This window comes from Microcebus murinus, chromosome 12 (assembly GCF_040939455.1).
Source record: "Microcebus murinus isolate Inina chromosome 12, M.murinus_Inina_mat1.0, whole genome shotgun sequence".
Classification (NCBI taxonomy): domain Eukaryota; kingdom Metazoa; phylum Chordata; class Mammalia; order Primates; family Cheirogaleidae; genus Microcebus; species Microcebus murinus.
Window position 1 is genome coordinate 59,238,001 of NC_134115.1, and position 19,334 is coordinate 59,257,334.

Here is a 19,334-nt window from a genome sequence, read left to right on the forward strand (position 1 = left end):
CGTGCCCCCCTCCCCTTCTGTTTTGAAGGAGAATGGTGTCCGTGGCCACAGACGTCAGAAACCAAAGCACAGAGCTTTTCGTCTGTGATGCCCAGGAGCCTTGGCAGAGACAGGTACTTCGAGGCCTGAGAATTAGAGACCCGGGAAAGCTGAGTCGTGAGGGGAAAGCTAAGTAGTAGGTGCTTCCTGGAAGAGTGGAAAGAGTATTAGGTAATAAATGGTTTGAGTGCTGGGCCCTGCTCTCCTTTCAGCTGGCTGTGATCTCAGGCAAATCCCCTCTTTCCTTTCCTGGACCTCATTTTCCCTCCTGTAAAATGGGAGGATTCTTCTAGATGATCTGATAATCTCTTCCTTTCCTCCACTCCTTTTATCTCCCCTATACAAACTATTCCCCACTGCCCCACCCAAACTGGCTGGGACATTCCAGAAGAAGCCTTGAACTGAGGTTTTAAAGTACCAGGTGGGAGTTGCAGCCCATCCCTGAGATTCCTCCTGAGCTCAGGACCCTGGGCTCTAGGTCCCTCCTGGCAGGGTATCCGGGCTTGACAGGCTGCAGCGATCAGAGGGGAGGAAGGCTCAGTGCCTCTGAGAAAGGCCTCAGGGGGCCCTGCATTGTGATGACCTCATTCACTCTATGACATCATCCTCTCTCCCACCCCCACTTCTCCCTGGTCAACTGCTCTTGCAAACAACCATCAATCTGAATCCTAAAGGCCTGAGAACGTCTCTTCTCCAGTACCTGCTGATGATCCTCTGCCTCAGCCAGCAAGAAGCACCATGAAATTGGAATTCACCGAGAAAAACTACAACAGCTTCGTGCTGCAGAATCTGAACAAACAGAGGAAACGTAAAGAGTACTGGGACATGGCCCTGACTGTGGACCACCATGTCTTCTTTGCACATCGGAACGTGCTGGCTGCTGTCTCTCCACTGGTTAAGAGCCTCATCTCCAGCAATGACATGAAGACCACTGATGAGCTCTTTATCACCATTGACCCCAACTACCTGAGCCCGATCACAGTGGACCAGCTCCTGGACTACTTCTACAGCGGCAAGGTGGTGATCTCAGAGCAGAACGTGGAAGAGCTGCTTCGTGGGGCCCAGTATTTCAACACACCACGCCTTCGAATTCACTGCAATGACTTCCTTATTAAGTCCATCCGCCGGGCCAACTGCTTGCGTTACCTCTTCTTAGCCGAGCTGTTTGAGCTCAAAGAGGTATCAGACTTGGCCTACTCTGGCATTCGAGACAACTTTCACTACTGGGCCAGTCCTGAGGGCTCCTTGCACTTCATGCGTTGCCCTCCTGTCATCTTTGGCCGCCTGCTCCGCGATGAAAACCTTCATGTGCTCAACGAAGACCAGGCTCTCAGCGCACTCATCAATTGGGTGTACTTCCGGAAGGACGAGCGGGAGAAGTACTTCAAGAAGTTTTTCAATTACATCAATCTCAATGCTGTCACCAACAAGGCACTGGTGTTTGCCAGCAACAAGCTGATGGGCATGGAGAACAGCTCGGCCCACGCAACGCTGATCGAGAGTGTCCTGATGGACCGCAAGCAGGAGCGGCCATGCAGCCTGCTGAGCTACCAGCGGAAAGGGGCTCTGCTTGACTCGGTGGTCATCCTTGGTGGCCAGAAGGCCCATGGCAAGTTCAACGATGGAGTGTTTGCCTATATCATCCAGGAGAACCTGTGGTTGAAGCTCTCGGAGATGCCCTATCGGGCAGCAGCACTTAGTGCCACTGCTGCTGGTCGCTACATCTATATCTCTGGTGGCACCACTGAGCAGATTTCAGGGCTGAAGACAGCCTGGCGGTATGACATGGATGACAACTCCTGGACCAAGTTGCCTGACTTGCCTATTGGCCTTGTCTTCCACACCATGGTGACCTGCGGGGGGACAGTGTACTCAGTGGGTGGGAGCATTGCCCCAAGGCGGTATGTCTCCAACATCTATCGCTATGATGAGCGCAAGGAGGCCTGGTGCCTGGCAGGGAAGATGAGCATCCCTATGGATGGCACAGCCGTGATCACCAAGGGTGATCGGAACCTGTACATTGTCACTGGGCGGTGCTTGGTGAAGGGCTACATCTCCCGGGTCGGGGTGGTGGACTGCTTTGACACCAACACTGGGGACGTGGTCCAGTGTATCACCTTCCCCATCGAGTTCAACCACCGGCCCCTGCTCTCTTTCCATCAGGACAACATCCTCTCTGTGCACAGCCACCGGCAGAGTGTGGAAATCAACCTGCAGAAGATAAAGGCCAGCAAGACGACCACCTCAGTGCCTCTCTTGCCCAACAACTGCCCCTTGGATGTGTCTCATGCTATATGCTCCATTGGAGACAGCAAGGTGTTTGTATGTGGGGGTGTCACTACAGCCAGCGATGTCCAGACAAAGGACTATACCATCAATCCAAACGCCTACTTGCTAGACCAAAAGACGGGCGAGTGGAAGACCCTGGCTCCCCCACCAGAGGCACTGGACTGTCCCGCCTGCTGTCTAGCCAAGCTACCTTGCAAGATTCTTCAAAGGATTTAAACAACTTTTTAAGTGGGAGAATAAGTAAATGCATTATTATTCACAATTTAATGAGAGAGAAAGAGAGGAAGATAGCCTGTTGGTTCCTTCTTAGTGTTCCAGCCCATGCTTGGCCCTGAAGGTGGAGATCCTGGGTTAGGGCTGCTCCCAGTGGGTGGAAACTCAGGGCCACTTTCTCACTGGAGGCTTCAACAGGGTCCGGAATGGAGTCCCCTGGCGGGTGGGACTGAGGCATCTCCTGGGCACTGGCTCCCAGTGGGTAGAAACTCAAGGCCACTCTGCCACTGGTGGTATCCAAGCTGAGGGTGGAAGGAGCCCCTGGTCGGTGGGATTGAGGCCTCTCGCCAGCACTGGCCAAGGGATGTCTGGAAAGCCCCCTATTCCGTGCCCCTGCAGTCACCTCTCAGGCATCTGCTAGATTGACAGGTAAACATTTGCTCAGAGCTGTGAAGCCTCAGGCTCCTCCAACACCCACTTCCCTAAAGTCTTCCAGAAGTCAGGGGAGGACCCACCCAGGTCTGAGAGAGGAGCCTCATGGCTGGGAGGGAGAAGAGGGTGTGGGCCAGGCTAAGGGAAGGGTGGGGGAGGCAGGGTTTCTTGGCTACTGTATTTGACCATGCAACTATGGTAGTTTGTCTCATTTGTGGGGGAAGTTGGTGGTTGCTTACAATTGCTTGTAGGAAGCAAAGTTCATTGAGAACTTTCTCTAGGAATGTGAGGTCTGAGGCACTGTGGGTGGAAGGGAGGCCAGGAAAGGGGGAAGAAAGAGACTTATATCCCTAGTGGAAAGGAGCTTGGGGATGACGCAAGATGACAGGGTAAGAGAAACAGGAGGGTGTAAGATTTAGGGGTATGGACTCTGGGCTAGGTGGCCTGGTTCGAATACCATTTACGTCAGTTACTGGGTGATCCTGGGAAAGTTACTTAACAACTCTGGGCCTTAGTTTCCTCATGTGTAAAAGGGGAATTTAACAAGAGTGCCTACCTCATAGGGTGACCTAATAGATACAAAATGCCTAGGACAGTCCCTGCACATATCGAAGTACTAAAGAAGTACTTTTTTTTAAAGGAAAAAAAGAGAAGTGAGGCAAAGCCCAAATTCTTGGGCTCTTATGTTAAGTAAGGCCCCATGAAATGCTCTTTGAGACGCCTTACCTCAAAGCCTTAGTGAGCTTTCCTCAATTTTAACTACTTTTGTTTCCCTTTCATTCGTGTAATCTTATATAATACACAACAATTTAGAACTGAACTCCTTGAAAACAATATACAATCTTTCTTCATCCATTCACTCATTCATTTATGAATTTACTCATCATTCATTCATTAATTGACACACATGCACACACACACCATTCACAGAGGCCTCTCTGTGCCAGGTCCCTGTTCCTGGAGCCACAGGCATGACACAGACAATCCATGTGTCTCTACCAGTGCCATGCCACGGGAATGTAATGTGAGCCACATATATAATTTAAATTTATCTAGTAGCCATGTTAAAAAAAGTAAAGAGAAACCAGTGAAATTAACTTTATTTAACCAAATATATCAAAAATATTATTGGCTAAATATGTAATCAATGTAAACATTTATTAATAAGAAATTCAACATTCTTTTTTTTCGTACTAAGTCTTCATAACCCACTGTGTATTCACATTACAGCACAGCTCAATTCAGTCTGACCACATGTGTATTGCCCCATGAGATTAGTGGCTATTTATTAGACCACGCAGGATACTTTAGACATCCTTGTGGTTCGAATCTGCTCACTCCTTCTTTTCCCAACTCCATCCTGCTCGACCTGCTGCTCAGCATCACCTCCTTGACCTCTCTGTTGGGTGGCCTTGCCTTCAAATCCTACCCCTTGCTAAGTCTCATTTTCCTCCTTCCAGCCAGGACCTTGGACTTGACAGCTGTGCTTCCCTTCCCTGGGATTTCTCCTTCATTTTGTACTTCTCCAACCCTGGGCACCCCACCTCTGCTCACCTCACGGCCACTCCCCAGCTGGAAGAACAGGGGAGTCCATGCTAAGCTCACCTCCTGCCTCCTGCCTCAGGCTTTGCTAACCGCTGAGTCACCCTCCCTACTCCACTCCTCAGGGCACATTCTCCAGCCCCCTCTGTGTCTGGAGCCACTACTCCTCCTCTCTCCCTGCTCTCAGCGGCTGGCCTCTCATTCTGCCACCAGGTCTCCAGAGAACTAGAAGTCACATGACCTGTGCTTCGCAAATAGTCTCACATGTGCCAGAATCTTTCTTACCAGAGCTTCTGCTTTGCTTCTTCACCTCAGAGGAAGAGGTGACTTTCCACGATTCAAAGCTGATCCCTCTATCTCCTTCTCAATTCCGTCACCTCACAACTTCTCAGGCTCAATTCTCCCTCTCCACATCCCCCTCCTGATTTCTTCTTTTCATTCCATAAATGTTCTCAAATTTCTCCTATCCTAAAAACAAACCCTCCTCAGCTCTGAGGTGACACCCATATTTTTCCTCAGTTGAGCTTCCTAGATGGTGTCCATGCTCCCTGGCTCCAATTCTCACTTCCAAATCAACCTCCAGCCGGCGCGGTCTGGCTTCTGTTCCCACTGTGCCACTCAACCCTGTCTTGAAAACACAGACCTCTTTGTCTTTTTCTCAATCGTCTTTCTTTCCCTTTTTTTTTTTTTTTTGAGACAGAGTCTCCCTCTGTCATCCCTGCTAGAGTGCAGTGGCGTCATCGTAGCTTACAGAAACCTCAAAATCCTGGGCTCAAACGATCCCCCTGCCTCAGCCTCCAGAGTAGCTGGGGCTATAGGCATGCACCACTATGCCCCGCTATTGTTTCTATTTTTAGTGAGACAGAGTCTCACTCTTGCTCAGGCTGGTCTCGAATTCCTGACCTCAGCGATCCTCCCATCTCAGCCTCTCAGAGTGCTAGGATTATTGTAATGAGCCACCACACCTGGCCTCAATCATATTTCTTTTCCTTGCCATACTGGACAATATTGACCACTTCCACCTACATCAAAATCACTAGGCACGCACCACCATGCCCGGCTATTGTTTCTATTTTTAGTGCACTAGGGTGCTTGCTAAAACAGGAGGCCTTTGGCATGGTGGGATTATAATTTGATATTACCATATCAAATGACCCATGTGGTACTTCCTTCCCTCCTTCCTAAGCCTTTCCCTCATTAAAACTAGACCATGAGGCTGAATGAGTCAGGGCTTATTGCCTCAAGGTGATAAACTGAATGTGGGAATCAGTCAGATTCTTGGCTTTTGCTACTAGTAAAGCTTTGGCAATTCATGGCAGAAGTGATGGTCTCAAAGGATAAGGTCTTCAAATTACAATCCAGGTCTTCTTTTTTTTTTGGAGACGAGTCTCACTGTGTTGCCCGGGCTAGAGTGCCATGGTGTCAGCCTAGCTCACAGTAACCTCAAACTCCTGGGCGTAAGCAATCCTACTGCCCCAGCCTCCCAAGTAGCTGGGACTACAGGCATGAGCCACCATGCCCAGCAAATTTTTTCTATATATTTTTATTTGTCCAGCTAATTTCTTTCTATTTTTAGTAGAGATGAGGTCTTGCTCTTGCTCAGGCTGGTCTCGAACTCTTGAGCTCAAACAATCCTTCCACCGCAGCCTCCCAGAATGCTAGGATTACAGGTATGAGGCACTGTACTCAGCCTACAACCCAGGTCTTAAATCTGGGGTATATGAAGTCTTTCCAAGGGAAATTCAGACATCAGTTTTGAGATCTTCAACTTCTTCCCTAAAATTGATCTACTGAGAATAAACCTGTGGTGGACATTTTATTCTAGTTCTCTTTTCCTACCTCCCATTTCAAAATTATCCTTCACACACTTGACACACACACACACACACACACACACACACACACACACACACAGAGTAATCTTTACCCTTTCCAAATATTCCTAGGCTGTATTGCTCCCACACATTACATAAGGGTTAAAAACTGGTGTCAGTGAAACCTCCTTTCATCAAGACACCAACACCAAAGAAGAGTTTCCTGTCTTTTTTTTGTCTTACCTACACAGAGTTTCTGTTAACATGTGAAGTCTGGTGTTAAAAACTGGAATATTTTGGTCTGAGTTGGGTTGCTCAAAAATACAAAATAGTACAATGGAATGACGACATAGTTTTAAAAGCCCTGTGGAGATGTACTGCACATATCATACAATTCACTCCTTTGTAGTACACAACGCAATGGCTTTTAGTATATTCACAGGCTGCACAATCATTACCACAATTGATTTTAGAACATTTTTATTGCCCCTGTACCCCTTAGCTTTTACCCTCTAACTCCCTTATCTTCCTAGCTGTAGGCAACCACTAATCTACCTTCTATCATTATAGATTTTCCTATTTTTGGACATCTCATATAAATGGAATCATAAAATATGTGACCTTCTATCTAGTATCTTTCACTTAGCATTTTTTTTTTTTTTTGAGACAGAGTCTCACTATGTTGCCTGGGCTAGAGTGCCGTGGCATCAGCCTAGCTCACAGCAACCTCAAGCTCCTGGGCTCAAGTAATCCTGCCTCAGCCTCCCGAGTACCTGGGACTACAGGCATATGCCACCATGCCCGGCTAATGTTTTCTATAGATATTTTTAGTTGTCCAGCTAGTTTCTATTTTTAGTAGAGACGGGGGTCTTGCTCTTGCTCCAGCTGGTCTCGAACTCCTGAGCTCAAACAATCCTCTTGCCTTGGCTTCCCAGAGTGCTAGGATTACAAGTGTGAGCCACCACACCTCGCCAGCATAATGTTTTAAAGGTTCGTCTGTGTTGTAGCATATGTCAGTACTTCCTTCCTTTTTATTGCTGAATAATATTCTAAGGATATGCGACATTTTGTTTGTTCATTCAATAGCTGATGGACATTTGGGTTATTCTACTTTTTGGCTATAATGAATAATGCTGCTATGAACATTCATGTGTAAGTTTTTATGTGGATGTATGTTTTCATTTCTCTTGGGTATATACCTAAGAGTGGAATTGCTAGATCATATAGTAACTCTATGTTTAACCATTTGAGGAACCACCAGAGCGTTTTCTAAAGCAACAGCATCATTTTTATTTCCACCAGCAATATGTGAAGGCTCCAATTTCTCCACATCCTCACCAAAACTTACTATCTGTCTTCTGAATATAGCCAGTCTAGGGAGTGCGAACTGGCATCTCATTGTAGTTCTGATTTGCATTTTTCTAATGGCTAATGATAGTAAGCATCTTTTCTGGGCTTATTTGGTAACTGTTATTTAATAACCTTGCCTCTTCTATGCTCAACTGCCATTAGAGAAATTACTACTCCCAAGAAAGGGTTCTGTAAGGACTACACAAAGACAGCTTGGTTCAGAAACGCTGAATGCCATATCGCATCATTTCATTCAGGCCACAAAATATGTCACAGGTGAGTTAGAATGCTTATTCAGTCTCATAACATTTTAAACATTTTTTTCAAGACTATAACACACATATAAAAGTGCACAATACATAATTATACAGTTTAACAAATTATTGTAAATATCCATGTAGCCACTATTCAGTTCAAGAAATATACCATTGCTAGTCTCCTAAAAGCTTCCTACATGGTCCCCTACCTGGTTATCATCCCTTCTTCCCATATACCCTTTATGATAATGTGTTCCTTGCTTTTCTATGTAGTTTTACCATCTAACTAGGCATTTCTAACAATATAGTTTGGCCTGTTTTAGAATATCACATAAGAGAATTATACTGCAGGAATTATTGTGTGTCTAGCTTCTTTCACTCAAAATTACGTGTTTATTATTTATCCTTGTTGCCTATAGGTGTGGTTGTGGTTCTTTCCATGTCACTTCTGCATAGTATTCTATCATATAAATGTATTATTATTTATCCATTCTCCTGCTGATGGACATTTGGGCTATTTCCACTTGGGCCAATTACAAACACTGCTACTCTTGTGAAAGTATCTTAGTGCACAGGTACACAAGTTCATCCATAGGGTATATACATAGGAGTGGAATTGCTGTCTTTGTGGCTAGATAATGCCAAAACTATTTGGCAAGATGATCTTGCCAGTTTACACTGCCATCAGCACAGTACATGAAAATTCCTGTTGCTCTGCATGTGCCCCAATACTTGGTATTGTCAGGCTTTTTAATTATATCCAATCTGATATGAAGTATCAATGTGGCTTTTTTTTTTTTTTTTTTTTTTGAGGCAGAGTCTCACTCTGTTGCCCAGGCTAGAGTGCCATGGCGTCAGCCTAGCTCACAGCAACCTCAAACTCCTGGGCTCAAGCAATCCTCCTGCCTCAGCCTCCCTAGTAGCTGGAACTATAGGCATGCACCACCATGCCCAACTAATTTTTTTTCTGTATATATATATATATATATTTTAGTACTCCAGCTAATTGCTTTCTACTTTTAGTAGAGATGGGGTCTTGTTATTGCTCAGGCTGGCCCCTAACTCCTGAGCTCAAACAATCCGCTCACCTCGGCCTCCCAGAGTGCTAGGATTACAGATGTGAGCACCGCACTGGCCTCTCAATGTGGTTTTAATTTGCATTCTCTTGATTGCTAATTAAGTTAAGCTCCTATTCATATTTTTTGGCCATTTGGATTTCTTCCTTGTTTCCTTTTTCTGTTTGGTTAACTATTTTTCCCTTGTTAGTTTGTAGGTATTCTTAATATATTCTGGATATGAACCCTTTATCAATTACATGTGGTAAATATCTCCCACTACATGGCTTACCTTTCACTTTTAGTGCTATATCTTAATTAATCTGATTTGTCTTTTTAAAATTATTACTCTTTGATTATGAAGAAATCAGTCTCTGCTCTGAGGTCATGGAAGTATTCCTTTATATTATCTTCTAAAAGCATTACTGGTCTACCTTTCATATTCAGGTCCATAATCTTCATGGAATTGGTTTTTGTGTATGGTCTTAAATAAGGATTCAATTTCATTTTTTCCCATATGAATATTCAACTGTCCCAGTAACCATTTCCCCACTTCTCTGCAGTGTTGCCTTTGTTGCAAATCATGGGTAGATATGTTTATGAGCTCTCTTATTCTACTGGTCTATTTTTCTGACCTTATGCCAATACCACAGTCTCCATCACCACAACTTTAACTTTTTAATTCCCACTAGCAATGTTCAAGTGGTTCCATACCCTTGTCAGCACTTGGTATTATCAACATTTTTTATTTTAGCCATTGGAATAAGTGTGTAGTGGTAGCTTATTTATAATCAAGTGTTGAATATCTCATATAATTTATTGAACACTGTCCTGAAAGTGAAAAACAGGATTGTTGTAAGAGTACCAACATAAAATTGAAAAATTATTAAGTTGAACCATCCTAAGTCAGGAGCCATCTGTATCTAATTACTGAACCCAGTAATTATATAAAATCTATGGTATTTTATATAAAAGTGTATAATATGTCATGACCAAGTTAGATTTATCTTGGGAATGGAAAGATACTTTTACATTGGAAAGTTAATAAAAGGAATTCATCCTATTAATAAAGGAGAAAATGCATGCTCATTTCAATAGATGCAGAAATAGTATTTGATAATTTCCAATATCTATCTTGATATTGTAAACATAAGAATTTTCCCTAAATTGATCTTTAACTTTAGCATAATCCCAACCAAAATCTTAACAGGACTTTTGTGAATCTTGAAAGCCCAATTCTATATTGTATAGGATATAATGAAGTTATAAAATAGGCTTTGTGTTAGATAATTTTGCCCAACTGTAGGCTAACATAAGTGTGCTGAGCATGTTTAAGGTAGGTTAAGCTAAGCTATAATCTTTGGTAGGCTAGGTGTATTAAATGCATTTTGACTTATGATATTTTCAACTTACAATGAGTTTATCAGGTCATAACCCCATCATAAATCAAGAAGCATATGTAATTCTTTTTTTTTTTTTGAGACAGAGTCTCGCTTGTTGCCCAGGCTAGAGTGAGTGCCGTGGCATCAGCCTAGCTCACAGCAACCTCAAACTCCTGGGCTCAAGCAATCCTGCTGCCTCAGCCTCCTGAGTAGCTGGGACTACAGGCATGCGCCACCATGCCCGGCTAATTTTATATATATATTAGTTGGCCAATTAATTTCTTTCTATTTATAGTAGAGACGGGGTCTCGCTCTTGCTCAGGCTGGTTTCGAACTCCTGACCTCGAGCAATCCGCCCGCCTCAGCCTCCCAGAGTGCTAGGATTACAGGCGTGAGCCACCGTGCCTGGCTTGTAATTCTTTTTATATATTATTGGATTCCATTTGCTATGTATTCACTCAGGTTTTATTTGTAAAATTATCATATGGTAAAATTGATTTTTTAATGGACATTTCTATGGCTTTTAACACATTGTATAGATTCACCACTCTAATAAAGATACTTAACAGGTCCATAACTGTTCCAGAAACTTCCAGAAACTGACCTTGTTCTATCTCTGTATAGTCGCACCTTCCCCCTCCTTTGAAACCAATCCCTGGCAACCACTCATAGATTTATCTTTTTGAAAATGTCATTTAAATGGAATCGTATAGCAGGTGACCTTTTGAGACTGGCTTCTTTTGCTCAATATAACGCCATTAATATTATTTGCATCAGTAGCTCATTCCTCTTATTGCTGAGTAGTATTCCTTTAGCAATTCTTATAGAGCATGCCAGCTGACTGGCCATGAGTTCTCTCACTTTTCCTTCTTCGAAGAGTATCCTTATTTTATCTTCATTATTGAAGAATATTTTCACTGAATAGAAAATTATGGGTTGACATTTTTTTCAAAACCTTAAAAATGTTGTGCCACCTCCTTCTGGCCTTCATGATTTCTGATGAGAATTCAACATTCACTCAGAATTATTATTCTGTTAGTTATGTGTTATTTTTGTCTGGTTGCTTTGAAGTCTCCTCCCCCCCTTAGTTTTTACCAGTTTCATTATGATGTGTCTAGGTATAAATTTGTCTTTATCCTGTTCGGGGTTCACTGAGCTTTACTTTTTCCCCCCACTGAGCGTTTTGAATCTGTAGATTTATGTTCTAAGTTTTCAGCTGTTATTACTCCAAATTTTTTTTAGCTCTGTACTCTTTCTCCTTTCCTTCTGAAGTCTGATGAAACAAATGGTTTTTTTTTAGATACTTTAAAATTTAAAATATTATATATTTATCTTTTTCTTTTCTTCCTACGATTGAGCATTTGTATGATGAAACAAATGTTGAAGTTCTTACTGTTTCATAGGTCCTTGGGCCTCTTTTCAGTTTTTATTCACTCTTTTTTTTCTCACTGTTGTTCAGACTGATTTCTATTGATACATCTTCATATTCACTGACTCTTACCTCTGTTGTCTCCATTCTGCTTTGGGGTCTATGCAGTGAATTTCTATTCATTTTTTTACTTTTCAGTTCTAACATTTTCATTTCGATATTCTTTATAATTTCCATTTCTTTACTAAAACTTTCTAATTTCCATTTGTTCCAAGAGTGCTTGCAATGATTTGTTAGAGCATTTTGATAATAGCCTCTTTAAAGTCTTTGTCAGATAATTCTAGTATCTGAGTCATCTCAGCACTGACATGTATTAACTGCCTTTTACTTATGAGTTGAGATTTTCCTCGTTCTTCATATGCCAAGTAATTACAGATTTTATCTTAAACATCTGCTATGAGACTCTGGGTCTTATTTAAATCTTATTAAGAATGTTGATATTTTTGTATTAATGTGCAATTGACCTAATTAGGTTTAAGTTCCAACCCACCTTTTATGGGCTGTGATTGGAATTACATTTATTTTCAAACACTGCAATGGTATTTGGATCTGTTCCATGTGTGCACCACCCAGTGGCCAGTCTCGGACTTGGATGATGGTAAATTCAGATCTCAAAGTCTTATATTAATAGATGCTGATTAGGACTAGATCAATGTTACAGCTCAGGGCTGTGTGTGGGGTCACTTTTGCAACCTTGTCCCTCTCATGTACTATTCAGTTCCCTAAAGCTCCTCTTTTTGGTTCTCCAGCCAAAAAACTAGAACTTTAGTTAAGCCACTCTGCCATGCACTTCAATAGCCATGCCCATGCCTGAGGCCAAGTGGCAGGAGGACCAGTGGATAAAAAATGGTAAATTAGCTGCCAGTTAGTGCTTCATATTTTGGTCTTCTTCCCCAATTCCCCTGCCACAATTTACTTTCCAGAGTCCTTATATGGCACCTGCTCCATGTATTCTGTGTAGGTTTTATAGCTGCATGCAGTGGGAGAGACCAGGAGGAGTGTGCTTATGCCATCTCACCCCCACTCAGGGTTTTTGCAACAATATTATGAGCCTGTAATTTTCCTTCCTCTGTCTTTATTGGGGTTTGTATCAAGATTATGCTAATCCCATAAAATGAGTTGAGGTATGTTGGCTTTTTTTAAAAAAATCTTTGGAAGAATTTGTGAAGACCAGAATTTTCACTTACAAAGCCAAGTGGTGTTTTCTTTGTGGGAAGATTTTTAGTTTATTAAGTTGCTTTTACTAGTTATAGGAATATTCAATTCTGTTTCTCCTTGTGGGTTTTTTTGTTTGTTTGTTTGTTTGTTTGTTTTGAGACAGAGTCTTGCTTTGTTGCCTAGGCTAGAGTGAGTGCTATGGCGTCAGCCTAGCTCACAGCAACCTCAAACTCCTGGGCTCAAGCAAGCAATCCTCCTGCCTCAGCCTCCCAAGTAGCTGGGACTACAGGCATGAGCCACTATGCCCGGCTAATTTTTTCTATGTATATTAGTTGGCCAATTAGTTTCTTTCTATTTATAGTAGAGACGGGGTCTCGCTCTTGCTCAGGCTGGTTTCGAACTCCCGACCTCGAGCAATCCACCCGCCTCGGCCTCCCAGAGAGCTAGGATTACAGGCGTGAGCCACCGCGCCCGGCCTGTTTGTTTGTTTTTGAGATAGGGTCTCACTCTGTCACCTGGGCTAGAGTGCCATAGCATCATTATAGCTCACTGCGACCTCAAACTCCTGGTTTCAAGGGATCCTCCTGCCTCAGCCTCTCAAGTAGCTGGGACTACAGGCATGCGCCACCACACCCAGCTAATTTTTCTATTTTTTTGTAGAGACAGGGTCTCACTCTTGCTCAGGCTGGTCATAAACTCTTGGCCTCAAGTGATCCTCCCACCTCAACCTCCCAAAGTGCTAGAATTACAGGCGTAAAACACCACACCTGGCTATGTTCTTTTTAAGTTGCAATTTTTCTTTTTATGTTTTTACGTGCAAAATTAATTATATAAGCTATACACACAAAATGAAAATGAAGATGCATCTGGAAGAGTAAGTTATAATAAACCTCAACAAAAATGAGTACGTAAATGTATATCTCCAGTAACATACACATAGTTAAATGTTCTCAGTGACTAGCATTGCTTTATGCATTACATAGGATAGTATCTACTAAGTAAGTTATCTGATTCAAATTGCAATTTTTCTAGGAACTTCCGTTTCATTTAAATTTTCAAATTTATTAACATGCCATTGTCTGTGTGTTGTATGTTCTTTGTAATGTTCCCATTTTCATTCCTAATTTTGAATTTTTTTTTGAGACAGAGTCTCACTCTGTTGCCCAGACTAGAGTGCCGTGGCATCAGCCTAGCTCACAGCAACCTCAAAGTCCTGGCCTCAAGCAATCCTTCTGCCTCAGTCTCCCGAGTAGCTGGGACTACAGGCACGCGCCACCATGCCCAGCTAATTTTTCTATATATTTGTAGTTGGCCAATTAATTTCTTTCTATTTATAGTAGAGACAGGTCTCGCTCTTGCTCAGGCTGGTTTCGAACTCCTGACCTTGAGCAATCCTCCCTCCTTGGCCTCCCAGAGAGCTAGGATTACAGGTGTGAGCCACCACGCCTGGCCCCTAATTTTGAATCTTTGAAAAACTTTTATCAGTCTCACATAGTTGTAAATATTTATAACTCTGGATAAGCAATGGTTTCTTAGATGCTACTCCAAAAACATAAAAAACCAAAGAACAAAACACATTAACTGGACATCATCAAAATTAAAAACTTTTGTGTCTCAAAGGACAGCATCAAGAAAGTGAAAAGACAGCCCAAGAAAGTGAAACGACAAGAATTGAGAATATATTTGAAAAGCTTATATCTGACAAGGAACTTGTATTAGACTGTATACAGAATTCTTACAATTCAACAATAATCCAATAATCCAATGAAAATATGAGCAAAGAATCTGAATAGACATTTTTCCAAAGAAGATACACAAATAGTCAACAAGCTCAAGAAAAGATGATTAATATTAGTCATTAGTGAGATACAAATCAAAACCACAATGAGATGCCAGTTCATACCCACTATAATAAAAAGGATAGGTAATAAGTCTTGGTAAGGATGTGAAAAAACTGGAACCCTCACACAATATTACTAGGAATGTAAAATGGTGCAGCCACTCTAGAAACAGTATGGCAATTCCACAAACAGTTAAATATAGAGCTATTATATGACCCAGTAATTTTACTTCTAGACAGATACACTTAAGACAAATGAGAATGTATGGCTACACAAAAACTTGTACACAAATGTTCATAGCATCATTACCCATAACAGCCAAAAAATGAAAACCACGCACATGTCCATCAACCGATAAATGGATAAAGTACAGTACATCCATACAATGGAATATTATTCAGCCATAAAAAGGAATGAAATACTGATAAATGCCACAACATAGATTAACCTTGAAAACATCATGCTAAGTGAAAGATGTCAATCACAAAGGACTAGACATTATATAATTCCATTTATATGAAATCTCCAGAATAGGTAAACCTACAGAGACAGAAAGTAGATTAATGGTTGCCTAGGCCTAGGGTTTGGGGGTATTGAGAGGTGATGACCAGAGGTGCAGAGTTGCTTTTTGAGGGTAATGAAAATGTTCTAAAATTGATTGTGGTGACAGATGCAAACTCTATGAATAGGCCAAAAGCCACTGAATTGTACATTTTAAATGGGCAAATTGTATGGTATGTGAACTGTATTTCAATAAAGTTGTTAAAAGATCACCATAGCTTCTGTCTTGGTTATTCTTTCTCTTTCTTGGATTATTCACTCTCTGGGATGCCAAATTCTAGGTTGTGAGCAGCCTTTTAGAAAGGCCTATGTGGCAAAGAACCGAAGCCTTCCGCTAACAGCCATGTCAGTGACCTTGAAAGTGGATTATGCTGCCTCAGTCAAGCTTTTAGTGGCTACAGCTCTGGCCAAAAGCTTGACTGCAACCTCAGGAGAGATCCTGAGTCAGAAACACCTAAGCCCCCCAGTAGATTCCTGACCCTTAGAAAACATGTGAAACAATAAATTTTTGTTATCTTAAGGTGCTAAGTTTTAAGATAATTTATTATACAGCAATAGATAAGACAAACCCAACCATCTCTTTAAGACAGGAATTTCAAATATAATTTTATATTATATTTAATAATTATCTACAAAATAATCTGGGATATTCTGTACCTTTGATTAAATGTATACTATGAATAATTGCGATGAAAGTCAACCCAGAACAAATTTTTTTTAACATTCAGAGGCTTACGGTCGTGAGATATTTTTTGAAAGTCAATTATATTTACATTACATATTTTTGTTACAAAAAAGTATCAATAAGTCTTTCAAGCACAAAAACATTCTAACAGAATTTAGACAGCAAGTGGAATGGCAGTATGTGTACACAGAACAAAAGAAATAATCTGAATTTCTATATATTGATAAGCTTTTCTGTTTTTTAATGGCTTAAGGGGGTATCAAATTGATATGGTATTTAGATCCCATTGAACACATTTAAAAGAGCAATGCAACAGTTTTATTTGAAAATATCAATATTTACAATGTGCTAGAAATTAGATCTCTTGCAACAAATTAAGTTATTATGAAAAAAATTTAGATGTCAATTTTAAAATGCACAAGGAGCATGTAGATTTTAAAAATTCTTTTAGGGAATTTTTAGGGAGTATATGCAAGCAAAAGAATATTAAAAAGGCTGATTTACAAGATCCTTACAAAGAAAATATCTTTCCAAGGTCTGAGGCATTTTCTGAATATCAAAGCAAATCCCTGAAAGACTGAGTGTATATAGTTTATGCTAAAATAAGAGTGGAAAGAGACTACAAAAAGATTAGACCACCTTCTCCACGTAAGAGTTGCCTCAGGCTGCAAACAGAGGGCACTCCACAATTCCTTACTGCTCTGGAAGTCCTCTCATGCCTTCAAACAGATTTTTTAAACTTCTTGCCCTACACTTCTAGTTTTTCTCAGCAAAAGAGTTGGTCCTAAACTTTGCCTACCACTAATAGAAGTAGAACCTCCTCTCTCCTAAACTTCAGACTTAAATTTCCAACATCCTGTTGAATGTCTCCTGAATATTTCACAGGTTCCTCATGCTCAGTATGTTCACACCGATTTCTATATTTGCCTCAACCCCTCCCCAATCCCACTCAACCTGCTTTTCCTGTTGGGGCTATTTCTGGTCAGTTTTTCAAGCTATCAATCTTATCATCTGTGAATCTCCTCTCTCTCTGCCTCCTATATGCTATTACACTTACCAAGTACTGTGTATAGTACCTCCATTATTTCCTTCCCACCTGAGACCACTGCCCTATTCCCTACAATATCTCCTTGGCCCCCCTCACCTCCCTCCTAAACCACCGCAGCAGCTTTCCTAACTGTCCTCCCTGCTTTCAGAACCCTCCCCTATGCTTACACTGCCTGAGCTACCAGGTAACTTTCCCAAAATACCGTTCTAACCAAGTCATTGCTTGCTTAAAGTCCTTCAAAGGCTCCTCATGGCCTCTGCAATGGAGAAATAATCCCCACCTGGGTTCTCAGGCCCTCCATGATTGGGCTCCAGCACTTTCTTTAGCTGTATCCATCTGCCCTCTCGACTCTTTCTACATCTAGCCCCATTGCTTCCCTGGGCACAGAAACACTCTGCCTAGCGTCTCCTCTCTTCTCTGTCCCGCATTTTTCACAATCCTTCTCTTCTGCGGTCGGTCACAAATGCTACTTCATTCATTCATCAATAGATGTCCGAGTACCTTCTATGTGCCAGGCATAATGCTAGACGCTGAGAATACAAAGGTGACTAAGACAGACATGGTCCCTTTGCTGACCTAAAGGTCTAGCAGCAGAGACAGCCACTGAGAAAGCACTAATCTATATGAAACTTTCCCAGGGTTTCACAACCAGATATGACTGGCCTCCCCTCCATTTTTTCAGTGTACACCCCTCCGCTGCTGGGCCACCCCCACGCTCATCACCACCAGCACCTGTCTTATAGTAACTTATAGCTGTTTATGACTGCCCTTCTCCTGGTGAAGATGATTTTTTGCTTTAAAGGGTGGGAACTGTGCTTTAATCTCTCACTCAAGACCCTTCAGAAATAACTGTGTGGCCCTTGGTCTGGCCCTGGGAGAGGGCTAAGGATGAAGGACCCTGCACAGGTTAATTGGTCTCCCCCAGAATCCAGGGCTCTTCTCTGATATACTCAGGACTGCTGCTTGGGCTCACTAGACATCCAGGTCTAAATGCAAGTCTTTGTGATGGTTAATCTTGTGTCAACTTGGCTAGGCCATGGTACCCAGATAGTTGGTCAAATATTATTTTAGATGTTTCTGTGAAGGGTTGGTTTTTTTTTTTTTGTTTTTTGTAAAGATAAAATTAACATTTAAATCAGTAAACTGAGTAAAGCAGTTCACCCTCCATAACGTGGGTGGGTCTAATCCAGTCAAAGGCTTTAATAGTAAAAAGACTGACCTCCTCAGTAAAAGGAATTCTGCCAGACTACCTTCAGACTTGAACTGCAGCTTCAACTCCTCCCTGGGTCTTCAGCCTGTTGGCCTAACTTGCAGATTTTGGATTTGCCAACCTCCACAATCAGAAGTCAATTCCTTAAAATGAATTTCTGTGTCTGTGCCCACCCCCGCAGATATAGACTATTATGGACTGAATCTTTGTGTTTCCCCTCTACCAAATTCACATGTTGAAGCCCTAACTCCAGTGTGACTGTATTTGGAGATGAGGCCTCTAAGGAATTAGTTAAGGTTAAATGAAGGCATTAATGGTGGGGCCCTGATCCAATAGGATTAGTGTCCTCATACAAAGAAACACAAAAGAAAAGGCCATATGAGGACACAGTGAGAAGGTGGCCATCTGCAAATCAGGAAGAGAGCCCTCACTAGAAACCAAATTGGCCACAACCTTGATCTTGAACTTCTAGCCTCTAGAACTGTGAGAAAACAAATTTCTGGCCAGGAACGGTGGTTCACACCTATAATCCTAGCACTCTGGGAGGCCAACTCAGGATTGCTTGAGCTCAGGAGTTCGAGACCAGATTGAGCATGAGTGAGACCCTGTCTTTACAAAAAACAGAAAAATTAGCTGGGCGTGCGGTGTGTGCCTGTAGTCCCAGATACTTGGAAGGCAGAGGCAGGAGGATCGCTTGAGCCCAGGAGTTTGAGGTTGCAGTGAACTATGATCCACTGCACTCTACCCAGGGTGACAAAGTGAGACTGTCTCAAAAAACACAAAAAAAGGGAAATTGAACCTTACTTCCCTGCCTTAAAAAAAGAAAACAAATTTCTGTTGTTCAAGCTACCCAGTCTATATTTTGCTCCCCAGCAGACTAACATATATACATATATATATTTATGCATATCCTATTGTTTCCGCTTTTCTGGAGAACCCCGAGTAACTGAGTCCTCTTAGACCTTTCCTGGCCATTACCTACTGAACTTCCCCTTGGCACTTCTCTCTCTCTTTTAAATTTATTTCATA

At 42.0% G+C, this 19,334-nt stretch overlaps 1 protein-coding gene across 1 annotated transcript; it reads left to right on the forward strand.

Moving 5' to 3' along the window:
• The first annotated feature begins 620 nt into the window (after positions 1–620).
• CCIN (calicin) lies at positions 621–2,610 on the forward strand. The gene has a single exon (XM_012769964.3). The coding sequence runs from the start codon at positions 778–780 to the stop codon at positions 2,542–2,544; it is 1,767 nt and encodes a 588-aa protein (XP_012625418.1). The 5' UTR covers positions 621–777; the 3' UTR covers positions 2,545–2,610.
• Positions 2,611–19,334: the final 16,724 nt, after the last annotated feature.

Bases quoted from the DNA above. Each gene is read 5' to 3' on its own strand.
- CCIN (XM_012769964.3), top strand. From the start codon at position 778: ATGAAATTGGAATTCACCGAGAAAAACTACAACAGCTTCGTGCTGCAG.